Here is an 18,792-nt window from a genome sequence, read left to right as displayed (position 1 = left end):
TCCTCCACTTTGAATAACTTAGCTTGACCCCCTCCTCCATTTTGTTATGTGTCCTCCAACTTGAGTGAGAAGTTTCCTGCTCAAGCCATGCCCATTCCCATGGAAACCATGCCCAGCAACCTGGGCAACAAGACCCTGCCCCTCCTCAGCCAGTCAGCTAAGGTTACAATGAACCACCCCCTTGGAAAGCCCCTACCTGTTTTTCCAAAAGTATAAAAGCAAAAAGGGAACTTTGTTCAGGATCTCAGACTGAGTCCTGTGTTTTGATGGGCCACTGAGACCCTAGTTCGAACTAGCAATAAAGACCTGTTTTGCTCTTGCATCTCACAACTGAGCCTGGTGACTGTGGCTCCACACGGGGGACTCAAGGAAACAGGGCACAACACCACCAGAGAAGAGGAGGGTTATTCCATACCTTGGGTCACAGTGGGCATCAGTGGTGAAGGTTAATTCCCAGTTCAGAAAGCCACAAATCAAAGAGGGAAGTGAGACCATGAAACTTACGACTCAACAGATACTGCAGTTCTGAGCAGGGGAACTCGCTATTCGGACCTTTATGCCTAGCCTCCCTGCTGCGCCGCCAGTGGAACCAACCCGGGTGGAGAGCCTTCGGCTGGCAGGTGAGTGTCTCCTGCCGTTGGCTGGCCCTGAAGCACTCCCACGCCCCGCCAGACCGCCCACTCCTCCACCAGCTGCTGCTCTTGGAAGTTATATTGTTCAGTATAGGATCCTCAAAGTACAGCACACCAGGAGATGCGCAGCCTCCTTTCTTTCCTGATAAAAACATGTGGAAGAGGAGTTCTGGGAGTTGGGCCTGGCTTAGGATGACCTTTCCCAGACTGGCTGACTCCCCAATAAGCAGCATCCCGTTATTCATTCACCCAGTAATCCCAATACTCATTGAGCACCTACTTCATGCCTGGCAATTTTCTGGGCCCTTTCTAGCAGGAAACAAAACATCCAAAGTTTTGCTTACCCCCAACTCCCACCCCCAACACACACACACACCTCCCATGGAGCTTACATTGTATTGAAGGAGCACGGATAATGAACTGTAGTCTATCAGGTGGTGATCATTGCTATGGAGAAAAACAGAATGGGGAAAGGGACCTAATGCTGGGAGTAGGGGATAGGGGGTGAGAAGTATTCGAATCAAATCAAGTATTATGGTGAGACAGGAAAAAGACAGTGGTAGCCCTGTCTACTTAGAGCCCGGTAAGTGGCCTCAGGAAAGAACAAAAGCAGAAGCTTATTGAGGGCCTCAGGAATATACAAGAACAGGATGCCGGTGGTGGGAACACCCTTGTTTTGTTTGTTTTCAGCGGCAGTAAGGATCCCAGGAGCATGCCAAATTTGGATACAATTTTTGATAAGACTGGTCAAAACAAGGAACAACATTCCAGCAGGAACCAACAGAAATTAGACAATTCAGCTAAGTCTGAGATATGTACCCCTGGACACAGTCCAGACAGGGGCTCTCTTGTCTGCTCCAAGGGTGCCTGGGAGTTCTGCACTATTGCTTTCTAAATAAAAAGCCTTTTTTTCCTGCTTGCCTACCTTGAGCGTTTGCAAAGTTCATTCTTCGACTCCATGAACAAGAACCCATGTCACGGGTCACCATGGCTGTGTTAATATGTTGATAGTGCAATTTCGTCCAAATCCCACATGACTAGAATTGCTATTGTGTGAATTTATGATCTTGGCCCCTAAAGATAGGGATCTCAAAGCTAGCTTAGACCCTAATAGGCCCAGCAGCTTCAGGATTAGGATTGTCTCTCAGATGAGAGACCTCTGGGTCAAACAGGTAAATGTGTATCCTCTTAGGATGACTTCATTTTTTCTGGATTCTCCATTCTAAGAACCTTTTCCTATTGACCTTGCTCCCTTGACAGCAGCAATATTTGGGAGATTCTAGAGTTGTCTATAATAGCACATAAAGTAGCTTTCCTCCAGCTGGAATCTTCATGGACAGCTTTAAACCATACTGGCAAAGTAGGAGCCATCACTCATCAGCATTAAGCAACTGTATACTCTAGACAAATGATACAAAGGGCTCAGGCATCCTCGTTAGCAAGATGGACCCAGCAATCTCAACTACAGTCAGAAATCAGCCCTAGATTGTAAAAAGTCATGTAAAAAACTATCTCAAGAGGATAACTAACCAACACTATAGAGGTGAGAGAAAACAATGTAAACTCTCTTGGTCTGGTCCAGTTTACTGTATTGTTTATGTAACAGCCATTTAAGTAATGTGTTGAATATTATGTTCACAAGTACATCTTAAGAGAGGCTACAAATGTCACAATTTGGTTCTAAATGTCTACAATTTTGGTTCTAAGCCCATTTTTCTAACACGCTTACAAAACCCATGAAATAGAACATACTTATACCACGAAAAATAAAAAAACTAAGACTTAAAATAACAAAGTTTTAGAAGCAGAGGGTCCCAAACTGTATTTTAGTAAATGGGAATTAGACTTTTTATTTTTATTTATTTATTTTTTTAAATTTTATTTTGGTATCATTAATCTACAATTACATGAAGGACATTATGTTTACTAGGCTCCCCCCTTCACCAAGTCCCCGTTCACCATCACTGTCCATCAACATAGGGAATTAGACTTTTTAGTTTAGTTTACATATACACGACCATATGCTTAAGTTTTACAATATCATAGATTTTAGTGCAGTATTTTTTGTTTCTTTTCCCTTTTGATTTAGCTCTCCCCTGCAAAGCAACCCTCGTGAGGAAGGATATTGCCTGCTCCATACTGCATTGCCATTAAAGAAAACTGTTTCATCTTTTCCTTATTACTTTTGCTAAAATTTAATTTTTCAGGCCTTTTTCTTCTTAAAATGCTAACTAATAGAATGAAGATGTGAGACTTAAGTAACTACCAGTGCTCATTCTTACTGCTCAATGTCTGCGCTTTCAGGATTTCTACTATCAACTGTAACTATTTAACCATATTACAATCTGCATTTTACAGACTAGAAAACAGCATGAAATGACTGCCCAGCATCTCTTAATGAGTAACAATGACGAGTTCTAAAGTCAGTTATGTCAGATACCAAAGCCCGAGCTCCTAAACGCTAGGTCATCATCTCTGAATGTTTCAGCCAGGGAGATAGGGGTTCATGCACAATGATTTTCAAAATGTAGTCTTCGGCGTAGTAAGAAATTCTGATGCTCATTTAGCCGTGAGGATCAGAAGGGGAGGCCTTGGACTGCCCACTCCTGCTAAACATAGTTAATTAACATTTATATAGTACTTCCTAGGTGTCCTGACTGGTTTAAGCATTTTGGCTGCACTCAGTTAATTCTAACGAGTCTGTGAAATAATTACTGTTATGTCTGTTCTAAAGGTGAGGAAGCTGATACAAAAAGGTTGTCATTCTGCTAAGGTCACATCACGGTAAGTGGTGTAGTCAGATTAGAATCCAAGTTCCTTGCTTGCAAAGACTATCCAACAATATTGGCTACAATATTGTTGACTACTACGGAACCAGCCCGTTTGAAGGAAAATGCTTAAGGAAAGGAAAACATTTTCCTAAGATAACACACCAGGACTCCGAGACCAGACTCCCTCCCACGACTCAACCTTGGTCCCAGCTTGCTTTTCCAACTCTGCCTGGAGTCTCCAGAGTTCAGGAATTGGCAGAAAGTGAGGGAAGAAGAAATCCCAACCCGACTCGACCCGACCAGAGCAGCGCGTCTGCAGGAGCGACAAGGACACCGTAAACAGGAATTTGAAAGGTCCTCTTGGCTGTGTGACTCCAAACTCGAGTTTGGATGATCCTAGGGCCAGAGCTAGGGGGTTGCCCAATCCACCGAGAGCGCGGGACAGCGGCCGCAACCACTCCTTGCCCTCAAAGGCGACCTCACAGCAAGGGTTTCCCCAGATTCCTGTTGGGGGGTTCCGCTCTCGCGAGTTGTCAGGGTTCCAGAATTCTCCCTGGCAGGCGGCTCATTTCCTTGAATCCCAGCTTCGCCCCTTCCCAGGGGCCCTAAAAGCACCTAGAATCGTGCTGCTCATTACTACGGGGGTAACTCCGCCCTAACCTCGACTCGGGGCGTTGAACAGCACAGCGATCCGGCCACGGAGCGCCGGCTACTGAGCGCAGGATCTTCCTGGCCAATCAGGAGCCACGTCCTCCCGCGCTCCCTTCCAGCCCCGCCCCTCCCGTCTCCGTGGAAACTCTCCGAGCGCCTACACCTAGACCTACTAGGCCCGTGGCTTCCGTTCCGGGCGAACCGGGCTGCAGCCATTGTGTAGATGGAGTGTTTCGGCCGGTCCCTGTTCCACTAAGAGACTCCATAAATGACGCGGACTCTCGGGAGCACCGATCCAAAAGCGGACAAGGGCGGCTAGAGCTGAGGCTGAAGAAAGAGTGACCGAAAGGGGAGGGTCCAAGGCCGAGAAGCGCCTCCGGTTTAGAAATCCCGGAGACACCAGTGTAGGTGGGGCCTTAATAGCCACCTTCCCCCGTGTTTAAACTGAATGAGGATAAGGAGGATGGAGGAGAGAGGCCGCTTGGGCCTTGGAGGCAGTGCTCGGGGTCGCGAAGTGTTGGGGTGGAGCTCGGATCGGGGGTCTGGACGCGGAACGGAGGCCCCGCGAACCCGTGGCCCTGAGGCTCGCAGATCCTGCTCCTCAAGAACCGTTTGTATGTCTGAAACCGGACCTTAGGGCAGCCCCTGGCACGTTGGGGAAGCCCAAACCTGCCTGCTCTTGGGACACCCAGTAATCGTTTTTCTCTTTAGAGAAAGAGCCCTCTTGACTTTATATCATTTTCCCCAGGGACCTGTGATCAGCAAGGCAGGGCCAGCGTGGCACAGGCCCATGCTCCCCATTTTACAGGTGAGGAAAGTGAGGCAAATCTAGAAGTTTGATGTTTCCCATGTTCTACAAGTGGTTGGTGACAGAGTTGAGGCTATGATCAGGTCCTGAGAGCTCAAGATCTAGGATCCTTCTCTAAGACTCTAGGGTCTCTGCTAATAAATCCAGTAGTTCTATTGTAACAAGTAGAAGAGGGCAATGGAATTATCTACTTAACTGATTTAAGAAAATAAGAAAAATGCTTTAAGAATAGAAACTAAGTGTCCTGCTACTCTATGATTTTATTGTTCTTGTTAATAATAGACTGGGAAAGCCTTGAGGCTCAGAGAGGTTAAGTTACATAGCCTCTTCATCCCTGGAGGGACTGAGATCAAATTCTGTGTTTTCATACCCAAATTAGAACTATACCTTTGAAGTTTCTAAAGGGTCAGAAATAAGGTCCTGGGTGCCAGTCTTCTTAACTCTATATGGTCCTTGAAAGGGGATAAAAGGGTTCTTGGATTTTTCTGACTTCTTTCTAGGAGATTTGGGGGTCATACCCAGTTCGTATGTGGCAATTGTAGTGAGTTTGGGAATTTCAGTCATGCCCAGTCTTTCCTCCTTTCTTCTTCCTCAGCTCAGCCTCCTCAACAGTCTGCCCTTCTGCAAAAGAGCACAAGGAAGGAAGGAATGCTCAGTATTTTCCTCACAGTCTGATCCCAGGTAAGATTGCCTTGCCTCATTTATAAAGTGGCCCTGAATTCTCCATGGGGAGGGGGTACCAGTCGAAGTGGCAATGGGGACAGATGGACCAGATGGAGTAGAAAATCTTTCTTGCTTGCCCCAGGAGCATCTAAGCCTCCTATGCAACAGGCCCCTGCCTCCCACCCAGTGTCTTTTCCCAGCATTTACTCATTCAGTCAGCCAGCCAGTCACTTGAGTCTACAATATAATTTGTACTGTTCTTGATGCTCTAAAATAAATATAAGAATGTCTTTCCTTAACATTGGGGAAATAAACTGTATGAGATTAATAAAAATTTCTCAAGTTATCACATATTAAGCAGTGCCAGAATGAATGGTACTTAAGCAGCAAGAACAGGAACTCATATTTAAGTAATCATTATGACTAGGAAGATATCATTCCAGACAGAAATACCATCATTTACTATCAGGCAGAAGATCATTTAGTATCAGGCAGAAGAGTTTGTGCAAATACGGACAGTAGGCTAGTTGAAGTAGAGTGTAAATATGAGTGTATAACGTGAGGCCTACTCAGTGCCCTGTATACTACCCAGGGCAGTCATTATTGACATCTGGATGTATTTACTTAGTTTTTTATCTAATACTTAATATACATACATACACACTAATATGCACAAACTAATATGTATGCAAATATATACACATACATACAAATATACAACCATAAGTTTATCTGTACATGTATGTAGAGAGACTGATATGTGTAGAAATAATATGAATTAAGACAAATAGGGTCCATTGGAGCATGGAATGTTCCCAGAATATAGACGTGTTCCTGGCATGTAGTAAGCACTCAGTATTTGTTGAATGAATGGCTGTTATATATATAATTTTGTCATTTTACTTAGAAGGAATATTTTTTCAAGTATTTTTGGTAGCATGTGTTTTAATGACTATATAGTGTTCCATTCTACGTACATATGCTTTATTTAAAATATTTTTTTTAGGAAAAACAAGTAATTCCCAATATTTTGCTGTTATAAACAACTTGTAATAAATATTCTTATAACTTATTAAGTGTATTTCTCTTTATTTCCTCAAGATATGCTCTGGGAAACAGGATAACAGAGTCTGGGAAACAGGGTCAAAGAATATAAACATGTTTTAGGCTTTTGAAAAACTTAAGAGTTCTTTTTTAGAAATACTACATGAACTACCTTCTACAACCACTTCATGAAAGATCCTATCCTGAACCTTTATCATCTGAATATTGTCTTTAAAATTTTGCCTTGAATTGCATTCCTTTAGTCTTAGTAAGGTTGACCATTTTTACATATATTTATTAGTCACTTGCATTCCTTCTTTGATATACATAATGTGTGTATGCCTCTTGTCTTGACATGTTACCTTTTTTCTATGGAATTTTTTGTCTCCATGTGATAAAAGGTATTCATTTATGTAAAAGATATAAACCATGTGTTAGATGCTATATTTCCCCGACTTTATCACTTGCCTTTTACTTTTAAGGACTTACATGTTTATATGTTTTAAATTTTCATAAAGTGAAATAATTTCTTTTTATTTATGTAGTTTTATGCTTTGAAAGCTCTTCTTCCCAAAATCCAATACATAATCACTTTCATTTTCCACAATTATTTTTTATAGTTTCAAATATTTTAAAAGTTTAACTCTAAAACCTATCAGGTATTCATTTTGATTTGAGAAATGACAGGAAAACAAAAACGTTTCTTCCCACTTTATTTTTCTAGTAACATTTGCATTCTCCTTTGATTGTGATGCTACCTTTTCATACACGAAATTACTAAATTGTTTATACACACACACCTATATATATGCAAATATACCCACAGATCACTTTTGGGTCTGTCCTGTTTCATGGACCCATTTCTAAATTCTTCTACTGGTATCAAAGTGTAGTTTTGTTCCTTTATAAGTAGTGCATTTAATGGGCAATGAAAAGGACTTTACCTTTCTTTTTCACTAAATGAAGATAAGGAAAAGGAAATAAGACAGTTCATATATCGGGAATATTCCGAAGAACACTGTTTTTTTTTTGTTTTGGAAAAACAAGTAGAAGTTATTTACAGTAAGTTTTAGATGTTGAATATATTGATTTTTCAGTATGTTTTATTAGTATAGCATATTGGTCAAAATACAGGCTCTGGACCCAGTGCCTAAGCTTGCTTCATGCATTTAAGATTTCTTAGTATGTGAAATAGATTGAACTACTTAACCAGTTTCTCATCTCTGAAATTGGGAAATAGAACCTACTACTATATAGGGTTGTCAAGAAGGCTAAATAAGGTCATACATGTAAAAAAACTTTGCACAGTGCTTGACAAATAGAACTCAATAACAATTGGTTGCTATTGTATTATTTAAAATATAATGTATATCTGATATAACTGTAGTCACTAAGACATAAGAACTGAAGCAGGGAATCTAGCTTGTTTTTTTAATTTTTTTTTTCCAAATGGCTAGTCAGTTGTCCCAGCATCATTAAATAAGCCATCTTTTCCCCATGAATTTGTTATCAATTTTGTCACATTTAGAATTCACTGCTATATTTGGGTCCATTTCCAGATCTCTAGTCTTTTCCACTGATGATCTTCTCTATGCCTGTGTTAACCTCATGGTATTATAATTACAGGGGCCTCATTAAAGTTTAACATACCATTGGGTTTAATCTCCCCTCATTATTCCTTTTTAGCACTTTTCCTTTTTCTCACAAAAGCACTTGAAAATCAGCTTGTTAGTATCATTGAAAATATAGGTAACTTTGGTGAGAACAAAATTAAATTTCCCCTAAGTTCAACAAGTGTTTTCTAAATTCTAAAGCTATTCTTATATAGGGTCTTTGTCTGTTTGTTAAGCTTATTTTTAGGAATTTATATTTTTTAATCGCCATGGCTATTTTAAAAACTGATTATTATATGTCTGAACTTTTTCTAAATTATGTAATTGGATTTTACATGTTAATTAATTTGAACTTTTGTTGTGATATATTACATAAATGCAAAGAATATTAACACTTCTTTGTACAATTTAAAATACAGTAAAACATAGATACCACCATCTAGAACAGCAAATGATTTTAAAAGCTCCCTGATGACCCCACAATTTCATTCCCTCCTCTCCTAGAGAGGCAAGTGTTAATTTTAAATGTTGTGGCTATTAAGCCTTAGCTTTATGGGTTAATAAGTAGTTTTAATACCTATGTCTGCATCTCTATACAAAATTGTTTAGTTTTGCCTATTTTTGAACATTACATAAATGGAATCTCTATATATTCTTCAGTGAATGGCTTCTTTGGCATAGTGTCAGATTTTTAGAGTGCATCCATGTTGATTCATGTAACTGTAGTTCATTTTCACTGCTGTGTACTATTTTTCAGTATGAAAAAGAACTTTGGTATCTATTCTACCATCTTTGGGCTTTTGGATTGTTTCCAGTTTTTTCTATTACAGCAGTTATACTCTAAATATTGTTGTACATATCTTCCGGTATACATGTGTAAGTTTCTCTAGGTACAAGCCTAGTATTACAATTTCTAGGACATGGAATTCCCTTATAATTGCTGATAATTTTCAGTTGATTTTCTTGAGTTTCCCAGATACACAGTCAAACACTTTACAGATAATTTTGTCTACTTGCACTGGCAAGTGCTTTCATAGCAGTGATTTAAAAATAATGAATTTGTAATATCCTTGTTGAGTTTCCAGTTTCAGTGAGAATGTCTTTAATGTTTTGGATTGGAGATTTTAAATTCATCTTATTTCTGCTTTGCTAACTTGTTTTATTTGTAGTTCTAAATGAAGGATCCATGCTGAATTTTAAGAAGTACCTGTTTGGCATTACAATATGGAACTTCTTAAGAGACATAATTAGGATGGCTTATAGTTATTAGATTTTCTCACTGGAATCTTTCTTTACCTTTTCCAATAAGCCACCACTCTATCATGCCATAATATGCTTTAATGTGGTAGCAGATTGCATTTTCTAAAGATGGTCATACCTAGCATTTCTCCTATCCTTCATGCTCTTCTTAAAATGTAAGTTAACACTTTTCCCACCAAAAGGTGGGATCTGTGCCCCTTCCTCTCAACTCTGGCTAGGGCTTATGATTGCTTCAGCTGGTGGAGTACAGAGGAAGTGATGCCATGTGACTTACCAAACTAAGTCATAGAAAGGGTACAACTTTGGCTTGGTGATTAGCCCAGGCACCATGACCAAGTGGAAAGAAACTGAGACCTTCCATCAACAGTCACAGCCAACCTGCCAGCTCTGTGAGTGTGCTGTCCTGGAAGTGAATCCTCCAGTCCAGTCAGGCCTTCAGATAACTGCTGCTTTAGCGAACAACTCGAGCAATCTCAGGAGAGGTCTGAGATAGGCCTGCCCCGCCAAGCAACTCCTGAATTTCTGACCCAGAGAAATCATGAAAGAGAATAATTATTTTGTTTTAAGCCACTAAGTTTTGGAGTAACTAGCTCTATGGCAGTATATTATGAATATAGGTGTGTTGATGGATTTTACTGGCCTTGTATTTTATTTCTGAAGTTGATATAAACATTGATTAGTAATATAGATTTATAGTTTATTGACTTTTGCTGTCTCAGTATTTTCCTGAATTTCTTAAAAATTTTGATGGTTTTTCAGTATGCCTGGGAACAATTTAATAACTTCAAATAATCTGTTCTTTGAAAATCTGAAGAATTAATTTGAGAAAACTATTGGGTCAGTTATTTTGAAGGTTATAATTCTTTGATAACTTGAGCAGTTTCTTTAATAGTATCTGATCTGTTCAGCATTTTTCATTTTAGCATCTCCTAAACTACATGTTGAATTTTATTTTTTTAATCTAGGATTCTGTGTCTTCTAATCTGTGAGATTAAGCCACTTATATTATTAGAATTTTGGTTACATTATTTTTATCATCTTCTCTCCCCACCCTCTCCCCATTTTCTGTTTTCCTTTGGAACAGGTTGTCTTTGGGTTTTGTTTTATTTTTATAGATTTTATTTTGGTTCTTGTTGTGGTTGCCCTTACCTTGAAACCCATGTTGACTCCTAAACTTAATATCTAGGCCATTACTCTAAAAAGTCAACTGCTTTAGCACACTCTATGTCCCTTTCAATCTTTCTCTCCCTCATCATATTTGTGTTACCAAGAATTATGGTTCAAGATAGGAATAGATGATACCCTTTTTCATTTTTATCCTAGGCTTTTTTGCTTGCTTGTTTTTGTTCTGTTTTATGAAAATAAGCTTTACCAACGTACTTGATCACCTTCCTTATCATATCTCATAAAGCCTTTACTGGATTTATTTCTCTTCTTAATTGACTTGTTAAAGAAGTAGAGAGGTGAGAGTGTGCATTTAAAAACATATTTAAATTAAGTACTAGAAGAATAAAAATTATATGTATGAAATCAAATTCACAGAGAAAAGTGGAGATGGAAAGGAATTAAGAAATAAAGCCTGTCTAAAAGGTGGCAGGAAAGGATGGAGGAATAGTTTTAAAAAATAGAAAGATTTTAGAAATAAGTCCAAATATATCAGTAATCACAATAAATTAACATAGATAATATGTTATACATAAATTACAGTCATACAGCTTGGATGAAAAAACATCTTGCTCTATGCTGTTTATAATATCTCTTCTAAGCAGTATGCTTCTGTATTTTGAAACTGTTTTTGTAATCTTTTCTTTATTAATAGGCTTTCTTGTCATCTTAATTTTATTAACTGCCTTTTTTCCTCTAAAGAACTATTATACCTATTAATTTTGAATGTAGGTGTCCTGTTTTTAATTTTTTTAGTGGGAGAAAATATTTGCAACATGTTTTAAAAAAATTTTCAAGGGAAGGCTTACAGTGTTTTTTGGTAAACTGAAATTCACATGCTTGGTAATTCTACTTCTGGAAATTGATCTTCTAGAAATATTACAAGTGAGTATTCAGTGATATATTTAAGAGAATTATTCACTGCTGTATTGTGATAGCCAGAAAATGGAAATAATCTTAATGACCACCAGTATGGTAACAGTTAAACCTTGGAACATCATAAAGTGAAATGCAATGCAGCATTTACCATAGTAGTCATCTACAGCTGCATAATAAATTAACAGCTAAAAATAACAAGCATTGATTTCTCACTCAGTTTCTAAGGGTCAGTTACCTTGGAGCGGTGAAGCTGGGTGGTTCTGACTGGGTCTCTCATGAGGTTGCAGTCAAGCCGTCCGCAGGTCTGCAGCTGTTGGAAAGCTTCACTGGGGCTAGAGGGTGCGCTGCTAAGACGGTTCGCTCACATGGCTGTTGGCAGGATGCCTCATTTCTCACTGAGGAAGGCAGGCCTCGCTGCCTCACCACACAGGCCTCTCCACAGGGCTACTAAGTGTTCTCACCACATGGCAGGTAGCTTCTCCAAAAGGGATTAACCCAAGAAAGGGAGTAAGTAGGAAACTATGAGGAAGTCCCCAAAGTTGCACAGTATTTCACCTGCTTCTGCTTTTTTATCTGTTCATCAGAAGTGAGTCTGTAAGTCTAACCCACATTTAAGAAGTGGGGAACGAGGCTCCACCTCTTGAAAGGAAGAGTATCGAATAATTTATGGACGTATTTTAAAACCACCACAAACAGGATAGGTCGATCATGTACTGAAATGGGAAGTTGTACACTATGTATTATTTGAAAAAGCAAACTGCTATCATGTCTCTGTTAAGAAAAAACATCAGTGGGGTATGTATGTCTGTGCATGGGAAAAGGTCACAAAGGGCACAGTGAAACTACAGTGGCTATTTCTAAAGTTACTTGGGGAGGGTAGGCTTTCCATTTTTACTTATATTACTTCAGTATTTAAATTTTTTATGAACTTATTTTCAGTAAAGAGACTAGCTTAATTTCTAGTATTAAAAAAATTATTAAATCTTTAAAATAAATAACCAAAGGTAATACAGACTGGTTTTATTTTTATGTACTTTTTACAAAATGAGCGACCAATTAACTCATTTATTTTCCATACTGACACTAGTTTTCAGTCCTGTAGTCTGATGTTTCTGAGCATTTTTATGTTAAAGTAGACTTACTATATTTAAAAATATTAACACATATATTTTATAAACATTAAAAAATAAGCAGTGCTGAATTTTCTTTCTTGAGTCCTTATTCGTGATTAGTATTTCATTGGTTAGGCAAGGATTTTCATGTAGTTTAATTGGAAAACAGTACCTGGGTGGTGTATGTTGAATCCCTGACCATTTCAGTACATCTTCCTTTTGCCTTTCTATGTTAACACAATATGGACGTATGTGGAAATCTTGATTTACAACCCTTTACCCAGTTGTTCTGGATTTCTCTCACTTTGACTTAGCAGATAGGCCTGGGTTTTAAAAACTGCTACTTTGTAACTTCATGACCTTATATAAATTATTTATTTAATCTTGCTGAATGTTAGTTTCCCCATGCCTTTAGTGTTGATATACCTATTTGATAGGATTGTTATGATAGTAAATAAGATGATAGCCCTGTTCACATAATTGCTTAATAATATTTAAGTTGCTGCTCTGATTGTAATGATACAATGATGATGATATTTGAGTTTTCTTTCATTTTATTGCAAATGCCTTAAAAATATCTATTTCCTTTATTCTTAGTATTTACAGAACATTTTAAATTACTTTAGAATTGACGACATGTTATCAAAGAAATTAAGGGAATTTGTCACATAACCAACTTATGATCTGTTCCTTCCACTAAAGTATTTTTAGGCAGTTTGAATGCATGCATTTATCTCTTCTCTGATAATAAAAAAATTTTTTTTAAATCATAAACTTGCAATGATGAAGTGACAAGCCATCAGCAAATGATAAATTTCAACAAAAACTTGGAAGGCAACACGAGGAATAGTGGTAAGAACCACATAAGGCTAGAGATACTACATCCTAGAATGTTCAACAGAGAAATAAAGACAAGAAAGGAACTGATGAACCCTATGAACTTCAGAGAGACTAAGGATGCATCCATACCATCTGAGGCTGGAGCTATGCAAAAAAGAGCATCCTAATATTTCAATAGAGAAAAGAAGAAGTTGCCTACAAAGAAATTAAAGTTAAAAAAGAATCAGTTTTAGTAGCAACACTGAAGGCTTATAAACAGTGGAGCAATTCCAAGAAAAATTATTTTCACTCCAGAAATCCATACCCAGCCACTTGTGAATAATAAAGATTTAAAGCACATAGTGATTCAGATGGTTCCTGGGAATTTTTTCAGTAACTGTGCTTGGAGATTCTCCTTTAAACCACATATGTGTTAAAGAAAACCTTGCCTATTTCTCGACTTTGCTCTTTTCACTGGCTATGGACTTTCACAGGCTTGACTGAATTCATTTGGGTGTTATTTATGGAGTAAATCACAAAAGAGGAAAAGTTATAAAATTTTGAAAATGGAGCACTAAAGAGTACTCAGCCCAGATTGGAGAAGGAAGGTGAATATTTCCAAAATAAAAGGGGTGAGGGGAAATGAGACACTTGATAAAATAGAGAGTCTTTCAAAATAATTAAGGATTTGAGGACAGTAAAATTATTAAGTAGAACTAGGAATCCTCCCAAACTGTATATAATTAATTTCAGAATTATGTAAGCACTGCTTATTGAGTTAATGATAAACAGAATGATGAATAGGGGTATGGGATAGGGTCAGGGGTAGGGTCTAATTCCTTATCTCATAGTAGGAAGTAAGGAGTTCAGTCATGATCAGTATCAAAAAAGATAAATCATGAAGCATAATACAAGCAAAATTAAGCAATATTGTTACAGTTGGCAAATGGTTCTGGTCAGATGTAGACCTGGGTCCTTGCTGTGTTACCTTCTAGGTCCATGATCTTGGGAATTAATGTTTTTCAACCGTTATTTACTAATTTTTAAAATGGGAATAATAGGATCTACACATAAGACAGCTGTGAAGATTACTTGAAGTATATGTGAAGTACTTAGCCCAGTGGTTAACAAATGCCATATGAATGTTCCTTACGATGGCTGTGGTATTCAGTGACTGGATACATTATATAGCTATTTGACAACCATTATTATGTCTCTACTTTTCTTATTTTTCTTCATTATTGAAGTTCTTTTTCTATTTGATTTGTCACTTATGTTACCTGATGAATGTCTATTTCTTTGTTCTTTTTCTCACCTAGATTTCTTCTTCCCAGAAAGCCTATCTTTGACCAGATGGAAGTTACATTTGAAGATGTCACTGTTATTTTTACTTGGGAGGAGTGGAAATTCCTGGATTATTCTCAAAAAAAGCTCTACAGAGAGGTCATGTGGGAGAACTACACAAATGTCATGTCAGTAGGTAAAGTTATCCCAGCTCTTAGGGAGTAGAGTTAGTTTCTTCTGGGACTGGTTTTTTGAGTTTTCGGTTGTTTATCTGGGTGTTATACTAAAGTAGAAGAACTTTTCTCAAAAATGTGTTTTAAATCAAATGACAAATATGAGGTAAACAAAGCAAGACATCTTCTAAGACACCTAGGCTATGTAATTAGTAGGTACTAGTGATTATTATTCTTGCATATTTTCTGGATTACAGCTAAAGCACAGATAATTTTTTGTGGTTCTATATCTGTTCTCTCTTCATACTATTTGTACATTATTTTTGCTATATAACAAACTACCCAAAGTTAGTGATTTTAAACAAACATTATTTTTTATGAGTCTAATTGGTTACATGGATGTACTATAACGGAGTGACCTGGTTGGGGCTGGATGGTCTAAGGTAAGGCTGGACAGCCTGACTTACAGGCTATAGGCTCATAGGGATATGGGGGCCATATGCCCTCTTCAAGCAGGCTAGCCCAAGCTAATTCACATGGGGTGGACAGAGGATTTTTAAAACCAGCAAGAGTGAGGACAAGCCCCAATGAATGAACACTTTTCAAGTCTCTGCTTGTCACTTTTTTGCTGTTGTCCCAGTGACCAAAGCAAATTGTACAGCTGAGCCTTAAGTCTGTGTGGAAGGGGAACACCCAAAGATGTAGATAAAGCACAGGCATACCTTGTTGTATACTGTGCTTTATTGTGCCTCACAGACACTGCATTTTTTACAAATTGAAGGTCTGTGGCAACCCTGTTTCGAGCAAGTCTATTGATGCCATTTTCCCAATAGCATTTGCTCACTTATGTCTGTGTATCACATTTTGGTAATTCTTGCAGTATCTCAAGGTTTTCATTATTATTATATTTGTTATGGTAATCTGTGATCAGTGATTATGACTCAGTGAAAGCTTAGATGATGCTTAGCAGTTTTTTGCAATAAGTATTTTTAAATTAAGGTATGCACTTTTTTAACCATAATGCTATTGCACACCTAATAGATTCAGTATAGTGTAAACATAACTTTTATATGCACTGAGAGACCAAAAAAACTCATTTGATTTGCTTTATTGTGATACTCACTTTATTGCAGTGGTCTGAAACCAAACTCAAACTACCTCTGAGGTATGCCTATAGAGAGTTAATGCAGCTATTTTTTTCCCCACACAGTCTACCATACTACTATAAAACAAAAATAGAAAAAATATTTTATTTCTTATAATAATACCTCAAATGGCATAATCTAATTAAGTCCCAGTCTTTAAGACTATTTCCATGAAGCAGTCAGCCTTATTCTTATTTCTAACAGTACCTGGTAAGTAGTTGATACTCAAGATACATTTGTGGAAATGAATGAATAAGTGAATCAATACATATATAAACGAACAAACAAATGAATTTCAGACTCAAATAAGGAGTGGCCTAAGTCATAACCCTTCATTCCAAACCCACCCGTGCATATGTGCCTATAATCAAGGTCATCGTTGGTTGAGATACTTGGAAAGTTTTAAACACAGCCTTCATCTCACCACTGGATTATCTGCCTATTCTTCTAGGAAACTGGAAAGAGAGCTACAGACCCCAAAAAGAAAGATTCAGATATTTAGTACATGAAAATCTTTCCTGCTGGCAAGGCTGGAATGCCAGCACTCAGATGTATGAGAATCAAACCTGTGTGCAAACTGTTCAAGGGATAAATTCCAAAGCCCTAAAGCAGCAAGACTTTTCCCACTATCAAAAATGGTTAATACTCTCCACACAGGTATCAGGATATGGAAACTATGAAGTGATTGAAGGTAAAAATCCCAGGAACTTAAAATATACAAAGTTTATACCTTGGCATTCCTTAGAAACAAAACATACTCAAGACTATGGTAAAGAAATCCACATGAGTGATTCACATGGTTTTCAAGGCAGCACATACCTTCTTGGCTTATCCAGGAAAAATCTCTCTCTGGAAGGAGAACAGAAGCTCATAGTTCAGCATTCGTATATCCCAGTTGAAGAAGCCCTCCCAGAGTACATTGGAGAGATATGCCAGAATGGCCTACTGAAAGACTCTATGGAAGAGAAATACTATGCATGTGATAAATGTAAAGAAATGTATTATTGGAACTCAGAGGGTATTCTCCACAAGGGAAATCAACTTGGAGAAAAGTTCTATCCATGCTACATCAGCACAGCACACTTCTCTCAGAGATCAGACCTGTACAGACATCCAAGAATTATTGTAGGTAAGAAGCTGTGTGGGTGTGATGAAATTGATGGTAACTTCAGTCAGAGCTCAGGTGCTCACTCTCATCAGAGAGCCCACCCAGGGGGTGGTCCTTTTATATGTAATGTGTGTGGTAAGAGCTTCAGTCAGATCTCTAGTCTTCACAATCATCAAAGAGTCCATAGAGAAGAGAAACTCTACAAATTTCAGTGTATTAAGGACACTGGTAGAAATTCATTACTTCACATTCACCAGAGACTTCACATAGGAGAGAAGCCTTTTAAGTGCAATCAGTGTGGTAAGAGTTTTAGTCGGAGTTCGGTACTTCATGTTCATCAAAGAGTCCACACAGGAGAGAAGCCATATAAGTGTGATGAGTGTGGTAAGGGCTTCAGTCAGAGCTCAAATCTTCGAATTCATCAGTTAGTCCACACAGGCAAAAAGTCCTATAAGTGTGATGACTGCGGTAAGGGCTTTACCCAGCGCTCAAATCTTCAGATTCATCAAAGGGTGCATACAGGAGAGAAGCCTTATAAATGTGACAACTGTGGAAAGCACTTCAGTCACAGCTCAGATCTTCGCATTCATCAGAGGGTCCATACAGGTGAGAAACCCTATACTTGTCATGAATGTGGGAAGGGTTTCAGCAAGAGTTCAAAGCTTCACACTCATCAAAGAGTACATACTGGAGAAAAACCCTATAAATGTGAACAGTGTGGTAAGGGATTCAGTCAGCGTTCACATCTTCTCATTCATCAGCGAGTCCACACAGGAGAAAAACCCTATAAATGTGATGACTGTGGAAAGGGCTTTAGTCATAGCTCTAATCTTCACATTCATCAGAGGGTCCACACAGGAGAGAAGCCCTATCAATGTGCTAGGTGTGGTAAGGGTTTTGGTCATAGTTCAGCCCTTCGAATTCATCAAAGAGTTCACACAGGAGAGAGACCTCATAAATGCCATGAGTATTATAAAGGATTTGATCAGAACTCACATCTTTACAATAATCACAGAAGAGAAAACTTATAATTCCATTCATGTAGTAACAGTATGACTCAAAGCTTAACTTTAAACCCAGTAAGTGCTGCTGGGAAGAAAATTCTATAAATAACCTAAGTAATCCCAAGCAACATTTATAATTTCCCCTAACTCCCAGTAAGAACCATTTGCTTCAAGAGATCCTTAGGAGGATTCCTATATATTTAAAGTGTATTTTCTTTTTCTACCATAAATACTATACATAGTTGTCATAAAATCCATGAAAGACTCAGGAGAAAACTCTTCATCCTGTTTCATTTAGTCTTTTATTTCTGTGCATTTTCACATGCATGAAATTATACTGTATGTTCAACTTTCTATTTCACTAACTTGAAAACATTTACTTAAATTTTGGTTTGATTGAGATTGGTTTGCTATCAATGAAAGAGCATCTTGACTCCCCTGTAAATTCCCTAGGAAGCCACAGAAAAAAACATGCAAAAAACCTGAACTCAAACTGGCAGACAATCAACTGCTCAGATATTGAAGGGCTTAACTATAGGGCCAGCAGAACTAAATTGCTTAAAACAAAAGATAAGAAAACACTATGTGACCCTTTATCCAAGATAGGCTATCTGAGAGATTTTATCTCTGTCCACCAGAACACTCAGGAACCATCTTTATCG

The 18,792-nt window shown here is 38.1% G+C and overlaps 1 protein-coding gene across 4 annotated transcripts; it reads left to right on the top strand.

Annotated features, from left to right (window-relative positions):
• The first annotated feature begins 3,294 nt into the window (after positions 1–3,294).
• ZNF214 (zinc finger protein 214) lies at positions 3,295–18,347 on the top strand. 4 transcript variants are annotated; one of them, XM_036889685.2, is made up of 4 exons: positions 3,295–4,458; positions 5,458–5,543; positions 14,736–14,896; positions 16,470–18,347. In XM_036889685.2, the coding sequence occupies exons 3-4, from the start codon at positions 14,770–14,772 to the stop codon at positions 18,155–18,157; spliced, it is 1,815 nt and encodes a 604-aa protein (XP_036745580.2). In that variant the 5' UTR covers positions 3,295–4,458; positions 5,458–5,543; positions 14,736–14,769; the 3' UTR covers positions 18,158–18,347. The 4 variants fall into 4 exon arrangements, with proteins under 4 accessions (XP_036745580.2, XP_036745570.2, XP_036745590.2 ...); XM_036889675.2 differs by having other exon boundaries at positions 3,295–4,462; XM_036889695.2 differs by lacking the exon at positions 3,295–4,458 and adding an exon at positions 4,469–4,668.
• The last annotated feature ends 445 nt before the right edge of the window (positions 18,348–18,792 follow it).

The sequence above is a fragment of the Manis pentadactyla genome, chromosome 9 (assembly GCF_030020395.1).
Source record: "Manis pentadactyla isolate mManPen7 chromosome 9, mManPen7.hap1, whole genome shotgun sequence".
Taxonomy (NCBI): Eukaryota; Metazoa; Chordata; class Mammalia; order Pholidota; family Manidae; genus Manis; species Manis pentadactyla.
The sequence above is the reverse complement of the archived record's forward strand: the minus strand, read 5'-3'. Positions and strand labels throughout refer to the sequence as shown.

Coding starts and splice junctions, on each gene's coding strand:
- ZNF214 (XM_057507295.1), top strand. CDS start 5,425: ATGCCCAGTCTTTCCTCCTTTCTTCTTCCTCAGCTCAGCCTCCTCAAC. Junction 5,544..14,735: donor TCCTCACAGTCTGATCCCAG/GTAAGATTGCCT, acceptor TTTCTCACCTAG/ATTTCTTCTTCCCAGAAAGC. Junction 14,897..16,469: donor CACAAATGTCATGTCAGTAG/GTAAAGTTATCC, acceptor CTATTCTTCTAG/GAAACTGGAAAGAGAGCTAC.